Source organism: Antrostomus carolinensis, unplaced genomic scaffold, assembly GCF_000700745.2.
Source record: "Antrostomus carolinensis isolate BGI_N321 unplaced genomic scaffold, ASM70074v2 scaffold17094, whole genome shotgun sequence".
Lineage (NCBI taxonomy): Eukaryota > Metazoa > Chordata > Aves > Caprimulgiformes > Caprimulgidae > Antrostomus > Antrostomus carolinensis.
Genome location: NW_010308857.1, coordinates 8661 through 20003, shown reverse-complemented (window position 1 = coordinate 20003; position 11343 = coordinate 8661). Strand labels below are relative to the sequence as shown.

At 36.7% G+C, this 11343-nt stretch overlaps 1 protein-coding gene across 1 annotated transcript in view; it reads right to left on the bottom strand.

Moving 5' to 3' along the window:
* Nucleotides 1-1366, bottom strand: part of GNAS (GNAS complex locus) — a 53644-nt gene extending 52278 nt beyond the window's left edge. The window contains exons 1-2 of the mRNA XM_010165923.1: nt 1318-1366; nt 1117-1236 (exon numbers count right to left, since the gene is read on the bottom strand). Of these exons, the coding sequence (XP_010164225.1) occupies nt 1117-1236; nt 1318-1362 (165 nt within the window). The 5' untranslated portion in view covers nt 1363-1366. The remainder of the gene's footprint in view (nt 1-1116; nt 1237-1317) is intronic.
* Between the last annotated feature and the right edge of the window lie 9977 nt (nt 1367-11343).

Here is an 11343-nt window from a genome sequence, read left to right as displayed (position 1 = left end):
AACTAATGGATTTGAAGATTACAATGGCAATATTTCCAATTAATTGCTAATAGCACATGACTTCTGCCTTGTACACAAAGTATGTGGTTTTGGTTGTTTGGTTTTTTTCTTTTAATAAAGGCTGACCAAAGCAGAGAAATTCCCAGAAGTGGCAGCAGTTGCAAAAGGTACTGTCATTGGTTTCACAGACCAGCTTGTTCAATAATGTTTATAAACTGGAGTTACGAAAACCTTTCTGTAGTGCAAACTATTCCGCAATCTTACTACTATTTGCACTTGCACTTTCCTTTCAAACACCTGAGACTGACTACTGCTGAAATAAAATTCTGGTGTAAATGGATCACGACTTTGATACATCATCATAATTCCTGCCCTCAGCCCTCTGGAACCATGCACAGAGAGAGAATACAAGCTTTGAAATACTCCTGTATTACTGCAAGCACAAGGTACTTCATGGTAATTAGTGTATTCACACTGTTAAAGAGTTCAGTGTCTGCAAACTGCATTTTCATGGGCTTCTGCTATTAGCCTGGTTGAGACAGAGTAGAGATTAATTATAGTGAGTGGGCACAAAGTTATACCATCAAACAAATAATTATATTTGCTGCATTTACTCTAGAACTGCTGGCATTTTGAATTAACTACAACTGGGAGGGCTGGGGCAAGAACATTGTACGTGGAGCCTTTGCAGAAAGTCTGGCTGACACAGGTGTCAGAGAACATGTCTGAATCAGCAAGAAAACTCTGCTACTCTTCCAAAAAAGAAAAATACAGTATCGCTAAATACCAGTTAATCATCAATATCCTATTGTGTGTATTCACTCCTTTTGGGCAGGGCAATTCCCAACAATATCCAAACATTACTGCCAGCACTGTAGCTGATTATTTCAGTAGAGCACAAGAAAAGAGAAAAGGGTCTCTGTGTTCATAAAGGATCAGCCTGAATATTCTAGCTGCGTTGCTACAGCTTATATGATTAGCACTGACCAAAGACACCTACTGTAGTAATTCCCAAAAGAGCACTTCACTGTTTTCTGTAAATATTTACTACAGTGCAGTGAAATATAATAATTTGCAAAAAAGCATGACTGCAGTCAACTTGAATTATTTACTTACCGGTGGGAAATCAAAGTCTATCTGGTTGGCTAAATTTAAGATGTAGTCGATTCGAAACTGGTTCTCCGGATTGGCTAGTTCAACTGGAGGTGCCAAATTGCCCATTGCTGTCACTATTGTCTGCAAAGAAAAAAAAGGTATTGCAGAGTGTGTCGAAATAGCTAGCTGTGAATAGTTAAAAACAACAGCTCATAAGTTTACCTCTATAGCTTCTTTAATATTGTTTTTAATATCCTGAATTTTCATTTTCTTCTCCCTGGAATAAAAAAAAAAAAAAAATTTATTAAATTTTTAAGCAGAATATCTGTTCAAAACAGAACATGAACTTGAAAAGCATTCTATCAAAACTATTGTCACTATTGACTAAAGCACTCTCAGTCACTGAAAACTTTTGTAGATAGACTTGATAACTACCTCATAACTTTTCTAGTTAAACAGTAAACATCTATTTGTAACCAAAAGCCAGTATCTAATTATGCTTAAATAAAAACTTACTACAGTCTTAGACTGTGACTAAGACATTCAGCAAAATCAAATAGATTTTGATTTATTTGAATGCAAAATACTAGACGTACGTGGAAGTTATTTAGAAAAGCATAAACTGGAAACAAATAGAGAAAAAAGAAACAGGTAAGTTATCAAAAGTAGAAACAAATGAAAAGAAACCAAAGAACCTCAAAGTACAAAAAAATTACAGCACAAAAATGATGTCACAGCAGAAAAAGCTAGAGCAGAGAACTCAAGCTGACAGACATTCAGCCTAACAGTTTGGACATAAAATCTAAAATAAATAATAAAGGGTTAAAGCAAACATGTAAAATTACCTTTTAATTACAAGCAGAAGAGTAGCCTAAAAAACCACTTAGAATGCTTTGTATGAGCACTATAATTTGCAATTAACTGCAGCCAAATTAAAAAGCACCAGGTTCAAGCAAACTAGAGTGTAAACCATTGCTTCTGCTATATTTGTATTGTATTTTATGTCAAATCTGACAATAGTTATTTTCAATGCTCAACAGTACAATCAAATTAAATGCATGATCAAACATTTGGTATAACCAGGAATTACCATCCTAAAGGTATTACGAGTATTGAGTCTGTGAACTATAACTTAACTGTAATGCACCATGACAAAATTTTTACATTATTAATATCTTGCTATACACAGCATAAAATTACTACTTTGAGGTAAACCAAGTTAGCCATGTAATTACTAAAAAAATCCACCTAAATTGTCTAAGTGACCTTTTAATCTTCATTAAAGTGTTTTTACAGAATGTTTTCATTAACTGAATATTTATACCAACTATTTTAATTTTTTTTTCATTTTGAAAACTAACATTTTCCAGCACAGTATCCCAGAGACTTGAAACTACCAACAGTATGCTCTCTTTTTTTACCATTTAAAAGGTAGTGCTCACACTTTCAGTTTACAGACCACAGCTTGAAAACCTCAGTTTACTGAGTTAATTAAGTGCTCGTATTGCAAATGCTTTTTATAACTTTTTTCCTTTCCATAATCATTTACAACCAACAACCAAAACGAAACTGAAAGCACATTCACCAATTAAGAATGCAGAAGAACAGCAGGGGAAAAAGAAAAAAAAACAAAGTACTGCTTAAATAACAAGGCAGATGCAGACATCCAAGAGTGGTGGGAATTTTGGTTATCAAATGAAAGATTAATGAAACATTTGTAAAAGACAGGAAAACACCACGGGGTCAGCTGCGTGTTATGCTGCCTTTTAGATACAGACGTGGAGGATCTTGCTATGTATTCTGCAGCTGTGAAAGCACGATTGCAATGCAAGCACTGCTCTTACAGATGGAAAGTGAACAGCAGCATCAAATCATCTCATTCAGGATGACTGAGCTGTAGAGAGAACATGTCTGACTCATCAGCAGAACTCTACCCAACAGAAATACCATTATCCCAAAACATCAGCTCCTCGTTGCTGACCGCTGCATATATTCTCAAAACTATGGGACAGGGCGAGGAAGGTCAGTGAAGCTTGAGGCAGAAAGAAAATGAGATGATCAATAAGCAGATGTAAATTCTTGGTTCCCCTAGACTTCCTGATCTACCTACAGACCATCTGATTCCTGAAGACCAGCAGTTTTTGGCTTTAGGGATTTGGCACCACTGCTGAGAACAAGGTCGTGAGCCAGGAAAGGCCAAAAGCACTGAACTAAGGAAAATAAATAAGACAGGAAAAGAGAGGAAAAACTGAGGCCTTTTCTTCCTCTTCCTTCCCATCTTCAATACTTTCTATTGCCCCAGGTCCTAAGAAACTCTGCATTTCATAAACCAAGACTTAAAGAAGATGTATAAATACTGTATTTTTCAGTCAGTGCACATATGGTTACAAAAGCATCAGCCACCTGTTTTATAAAAATTATGTACCTTTATTTAAAAAATGTAAATAATGGTATGAAAGCAGGAAATGTTTATCAAAGACAGTGTAAGCAATTTGTCTGGCTTGATTTCACCTGCAATTTTCAACTTGGGTCTTAAACTTAATGAATGTGTATCCATATTCCACTCTGTTGAGATCAAAAAAGCAACTGATATGCTGAAAGTAAAGCAAGATACCAGTATTCTTAAAGTATTAAGTAAAGAAATAATATTCAATCATTTTGCTTTGTTTTGGAACATCACTAGAAAGACAGAAGTTTAGAAAGTCTGCTGATTTTTTATTATTTTTTTTTAACAAACTGTAGTTATATTCTCTGAACACTTGCAGATAACTGTCTCACAGTACCAGCTAAGCACACACCTACCTGACTCTTCCATACCATACAGTTAAACACGTTATTTTTATTATAGGTTTCAGTCAAACTTTCAGGTTTACACCTCTTCACTGATGCTCACACTACTAGCAGCACTGCAAAGTGATAATGAATATGGAGTGATGTAAAACTCCAGCACTTCACAAACTGCTTGATAACCATCATCATCTTTACAACAAGAATACTCATAGTTCCTATTTCTGGTTTTGTTGCCATGGCCCTATAGCATGCCCAGTAAACAAGGAATCTTATTACACAGCAATGAGTGTATCATGTCATTTTGTGTTTTGTAATGTTTACTAAGCATAAATTTTCCATGACAATGAGATACTTTATTCTTCTGGAACTCAACATGTTCATCAATCACCTATCCAAGGGCTTACATATAACTGTAACTTCTCTTCAAAAAAAGAAAGGTGAAGCTCATTTTATTCAGGGACTCTGAAGCGCAGCAAACAAAAGCTAAGCCCCACCTCTGCTGTCCCTCTGCTCTGCCAGAGCTGTTTCTGGGAAATCCCAGCCAGGTTGCACCTCAAATCTCCAAAAGTAATTGATCTTTATTTCCCCCAACCACAAAGACTGAATATTCAACTTTGAAATAGATTCTTACTTTTTTCTTTCCTATTCTGAGGTGCTGGCACAATGGCCAAAGCTACAAAAGAAAAAAGCTGGGCTCCCAAAATGTTTTCCTCTGGATCAGATGGAGTAGACTGGGAATGGCACCACGCTCTCCTGGCTAACCAACGACTGATGTCTCTGCAGGCCTGTTCTGTATCTTTACATGCCATGGGTTAATAAGGTCATATTTTTAATCTTGTTTAAAACTTTTGCTTAGGCTGTGTAGGGTAGGCCAAACAAAGCATTAAACTCTATTAGTTGAGGATTATAAGAAAAATCTCAAATCCTGCTGTTTTCAATATTTAAATGGGCCAAAGCAAAGCTGCACATAGCTTTCAGGAAAACTAATAAAGTCTATTTTAGGTACTATAAAAAAAGATGACATTTTAATTCAAATAACATTAAATTAGAATGACATAAGAGGTCAGGAAAATCAAATATTCCTTGAAAACAAACCTAATCAGTATTTACTAAAGAACTTCACCTGTGGCTGAGCTTTACTATGAAAACAGCAACATTTTTACTCAGACTATCAAATCTTATGCAATGAACACATTACCAAACAGATTATCAGAAAGCAAACTAATTTAATTTTAGTGATCATTTGTTGTTTACCTTCCAGATAATATGAAAAACCATTCCTTGAAAAAAAATATTTAAAGTTTAAAAAGAACATTCCAGAGGACCAAGGATTCAGCTCATTCAGTATAAACATCTTACGAGTAAAAGAGTTTTAAAAAAAGGGTGCTGAAATGAATGGTCAAAACAAAATATATTCAAGAATTGGGGGGTGGGGTGAGGGGAGAAGTAACAAATCCTGTGACCCTTTTATGCCATTAATCTAAATTCCTGAAAGCAAAGAAGTTTAAATTTCTTGGTTGCTACTGACAGGTTAAGAAGCTGTATGTCTTGTTGCAAAGTTCTGTTCAACAGGCAGAGTTTAGACAGGATTGAAGAGAAAAATACAAAGAACTACCTAGTTTTAAACCAGATTGTCATACATAACTTCTTTTTTTCCAGCAAAAAAAAAAAAGATAGATTTTATGAACAGAAATTAAGTGATACAGTTCTTCAAACCCTACAAACCCACAATAAGATAGCTAGAAAAAAAATCCAAAACATGCAGAGTGCAAAGCAACAACAATAAAATTTATTTTTTTCCTTTAGAAGGAAAGATAGCCACGATAATATAGCACTATCATTTTAACATATATCAATTATCTAAGTCAGTGGGGAAAGCCTTCCACACCTCCCCCAAATTCCCTTATTATACAGGACACTCCACACTTTAAATGTAGGAATATTTTAGGAACCAAACATTAGATGTGTCATGAAGAACACTGTGAAGAGGTGAATTTAATGCTGTGGCATGCATCATTTGAGTGAAAGTAAAAAGACTTTGATCAGATAATATGCACAGAAAAAGGCTTTTAATGAGGGTAAATTATGATTGCCAATTAATCCCACTATGAACATGGCCTAAAAAAGGAACATACCCTGGAACATGAGTTCTTACAATGTGAATACAAAATATTGGAACATTCTTTGTGTACTGCAGATATAAATGCTAGCTTTCATTTTTGAAAAATATAATTTCCTTTTTCAATTTGTCTTTTAACACACGATTTCCTATGTGCAGCCTTGGCATAATAAACAGTGTCACATAATGGTTTGCAATTTAATAGCGTGTATACATTATTTCCCCACAAGTGAGCCTGTCTACAATCCTGAAGGGTACGTAACAGCGTGGGCAGAGTACGCCATGCGACACAAGGACACCTACTTAAAACGACTAGCTTTGTATTATATAATAATCCCCCAAAACCATGTTAAAATTTCCTTTAGTAATTATGTTTCCAATCTTCTGTAGTTCTCAGGATGCTGTTGCAAATAATAATAAAAAAAAAGGCAAGAAATTTCTCTTTAAACTTGTATTGCAAAATGCACATGCCTGGAGAGTATATATAGACCATTTTAATAGGGCATATTAAAAATGCAATCACATAATGTTAATACAGAGCATTAGCCTTTGTCTTTACAAGGCTGTAAATATCTTGGCTGCTCTCACCTTCAGTGATTGGTATAAGGCATAAATTACCTTTATTTCTGAAGCACCGTCAAACTTTGCTCACTCTCGAACTTGCTGACACAGCTCTGTCTAGTGAAGAGCTTCCCTTGCCCAAGCAAAGCACTGCCAACTGCCAGGTCAGTGAGCCCATTTGCAACTATAAGAGCCAGAATAAAAACCTTACAAAACAATTAATTTGCCTCTGGCTTTTTATAGGAGAAAACAACATTGTTGTGTTTCAACACAGGTGCATCTCGGTTTGCTTTTAGATATCACCAACAAACATGAATGGACAGGGAAGTAGCCACGGGCTGTCCCCTTTCTGCTCACCTTCAATAGCCCATCGCAGTTACACACTCAAAACAAATGAAAAGTTAATACACCAATTTCTCCTTAAAACACAATTCAGTACCTTGACAGGCAGTCATGCACTTTAAAAACAGCTATTCATCTAAATATGGTGTCACTGATGCAGTGAAACATGCTCATAGATTTCATAAACATTCCATAAAGTCTGCATTAAAATTTGCTTACTGCACCTTATGGAAGTGAAGAAAAATGCAAACAGCACTACCTGCCAATTCACCTCATAAAACCAGCAATGCAGTCAAGATCTTCAGACACAAGACCACAAGCAAGGAAATTCAATTGAGACTTTGCTACCAATCCACATTACAAAAGTTCTGTGGTACTTTACGATTCAACAATAAGATAAATTTGGTTTAGCAGCCTGGGTTATTTCTAACAGAACAACATGGCAATTATCTCAAAACATAACAGCTAAACTGGCAAACAGGGCAGAGGCCAAGTTAGAGGCACTCGAAAATGGGGGAAAATAGGTGCCTAGAGTATTCAGAGAAATAATTCATCTTAGACCTATGACAAAGTATCAATTTTACAGACAAAACTGCTAAAATGCAATAGCAAAAACCACTGACTATCTTTTGCAAATCAAACTCTTCATATCGCACCATGGAGATAGCTCAGTAATTCTGCCAACTTCAAAGGAGATTTTCTGTTTTGTACAGTTCAAGAACAAAAAGGACAGGCACAGGCAGTACCATGGGGTAGGAGCTACCTTGCATCAGCTGCACACCAGGAACCCTGTACAGCTTGCGACAGGAAATACGATTTAGCTTGGTCCTCACTTGCAGCAGAATTGAAAGAGATTTTCTAACCACATTAATACATTGTTCTTGATAACTCTGTCACCTTGTAAGATGAAATAACGTTACCCAAAGGCACAGCTAGCTGACAAAATGTAATCTAAAACTCTCTACCCCGTCAATGCCATGCTGGTAACACTAACCACATACGTACCAAGCATCTCACCGAAAGCAACACCCTTGCTGCTGCTGAATGCAGAAACAGAATTTCCCCTCCTCCCCAATACCGTGTTCTTCCTTTTACACTACCTATTCCCTCACTTTGAAGATTCTTGGTTTTATTTCCCATCTACCTCACTTTGAAGATTCTTGGTTTTATTTCTCTGAGATTCTGGATATCAAAAAATGGTACCATCCAGCTACCAAAGACGATTTACTGTTAGAAGAAATAATAACAATAATAGAACAAGAATCGCTATGAGGATAAACTATTGGCTTTCTCTGTAAACAACAGTTTTTTGAAAAACAAAAACCCAACAGGTTGAATAATTTGGTCATGATGCACTTTGATTTAAAGACACAGTTAAAATTTAATTGTGTTGCACAGATCTAATTGGGACCTAAATGATTTGGGAGAACTTAGTTCAATTATCCCCTGAAGCCTAATCACTTTCACACGCACACGTGATGCAATATATAGAATAGGCAATGCATACAGGGCTTCCACAAGTTCCCTTTTAAATCCTGGGAAAAGCACTATAAACTGCTTTACCATTGCTTATTTTAATACGTTACAATATTTACCTCCATAAGTTACATTCACATCTTACCATGTGGCCATAAATAGATAAACATATGATAAGAAGAGCAGAGCGCAGAGACATACCTTCTATTTACAGAATGACAGAATCATTCTCTAAGTTAAAATGCAAGAAATACAGATTACTGAAGCACTGATAAAAAACACATCACAGCTCTGTTAGAGCAGAGATGATGTTATTTTTTATCATTATTTACACTGGAGTGTTAGGGGCCAGGGATGTGGCTTGTTTCTTATCTTAGGGAACAGTACCATAACTAAATTACTATAAAAGTCTAAAAAAGGCACCTGCAAATATGAACCTAATTAACTCAACGTTTAGGTTTATTTTACCTGTGCTCATTGTGATATCCCAGGTGTAAAGGTTAAAGAGTAACTTTATTCTGCCTCCATGACTATCTGGTGTGAAGACTGGATGTGGGCAGGTCTGGCTCCTGATGAAGCTGAAGGAGCCGGGGTGGTGGCTGGACACACCTGACGGCTGCTGGGGCGGCAGGAACAGCCCCACACAGCACCCTGGTGGTACCATCTGCCCAGGTGCATGTGGCACGGAGATGCTATTCTGGCTCTAAGCCACCTCAGGGCTCCCCTTGGCTTTGCAAATTCCTATGTAAAACCAGTCTAACTGGTTCACAGTCCCTTTATACCTGTAAGTGGCACAAAGAGACCATCACAGACCCAATATTAAGAAGCATAATTCTGCTTATGCTGCTCCATTTACTTCAGCTAATTAACTAGCAGTAGTTTAGGTAAGGAATGAAAACAGAAGTGTTCACAAAGAGCTCTGTGATATATGAGGTTGACAAAAGCCCTTTAATTCATACCGTGCGATTAAACGCCTTTGTAAATTGCAAACTTGGTCTCTAGTTCTTCAGGCACAGAGGGTAACACACCTGTTTTGTTTTCTTGCTCTGTGTAGAGGTAATTAAGCACATTACAATAAAAGGTGTCCTCAAAAGTTTAGTATTCTCTCTAGATACTCAATACAATAATTAACAAGGCTAAAGTCTTTTAGAGTACACTCTGTGATTCTTTTCTGGTACAGAAGGACACTTCTCAGAACAAGCAGGAATAGGAGGATTCAAGTCAAACTTGCTGAATCATCTTGCCTTGTACAATTCGCTATTCTGAGATAACTATTTCAAACTGCTGTCAGGAAGCACAAAGACATTTTTATTTATTTACTTATTTTAGCATTGTGAATGCGGTCATTATTAACACAGAAAAAAAGGAAACATGCACATTAGCTGTCATCTTTTTGAAATATTTACGTCCAGCTGTGCAATAGCACTGAAATACAGCACGTGACACCTCTCAGGACATACTCTCTGCTGTTTCAAGTTGGTTGTTTGCACAGCCATCCTTCACAGCAGATCCAATCTACTGTCCCGAGTTACCTGATCGGGTCTATTGATCTCTTCCTGTCCAGAAAAAAATACTGTTGTGTGAGTAGGTACTGACCAGACACTGCAGTGTACATGGATCAACAACACCTTCTGCTAGAACCAGGCTGTTTGCTGCGCTGTTCATCACTGCATCCTTGTACTTCAGAGACTCTGCTTTACAATACAGGCAGGTACTGGCAGCGTTACTGGGGGTCTTTTTATTGCCTTAGTTTTCAGGAACTTTCAAAGCACCTTTGTCTAAACTTTGAAACATCAATTTGATGAACGTTCTGCAAATTTCATCTGCTCTGACACTGTGTTGTCAATGTCTGTATTCTAGTAATTTCTTCAACCAGGGTTGGGGATGAAGCTTTCCAAAGAGAGTAATCACATCCCAGAGCTCTTCAGGGGTTTGTGTACAAAAATGAGAGGAATAGCTCCTGTAATGGCTAATGACCTCATTGCTGCTTAAAACTAAAAAAAGTACACAGGTGGCTAAGTGCCAAGACTAAATGGAAAGAAGATCTAAAATAAAAATGGCTGGAACACTGGATGCCAAATAAATATAAGCACAGACCAGCCAAGCAGGATGCAATGTGGTAGGGAAGACAGTAACGAGACAGGTGGAAGATGGCCAGTCCTGAGAATCTCTTGATTTTTTTTAGTGATTATTACCTCCATTACCACCTGAAACTCTTCTGGCATGTGATATTGTAGATAGGTGATCTGGAAGGTGCTTGCCTCTAACAGTGACAAAACCCAAGGCTTTTAATCCAAACCCTGCCCATGTGCAGGTAAGACACAGGTATCAGGACAACAATGCCACAGAAACAGAAAAGGGGGAGGCTCAATTTCGTACAACCCAGTATCCTAACAGAAACAAGGTGAATTCTGACAAAACATTTCTACAAGCATTCACTGTAACTTTTGTCTGAATTACCTACTTTTATTTTCACTCTACCTTTCCAATCTCTTTATTTAATAAAACTAAAGGCTACTAAAATATGTGAAGAGCTTTGAATGTGTTAACAGAGCTTTCCAATTTCACTAAGAGAAGTGAAATAGCTACATTTTGCTTATTGGGGACATACACTTTTGTTGTTCAAAGTTTCTTCTTTTTTTGTGCAATCAAGGTTTGCTAATGTTAACAACTGGGAAAATTATGACAATATTCAAATGCACATGGGCTCATAAAGATTCAAATTTAAGTGCAATTTGATAAGAGAAATTCTTGTAGATACATCTGATCAGGGCAAATACAAAGTATCACCGAGTTGTCATTAACAGCTATCAACCGGTATCTGCAAAGAGCTATTTGCTGCCAACTGATAAGTTTGAAAAAAAAAGCTTGTGAGTTAGGACAGAAAATTAAAAATACATATTGCACCATGAAATATTAACTCAATTTTTATCCTCAATTTAAAACTCAGTTCCAAATAT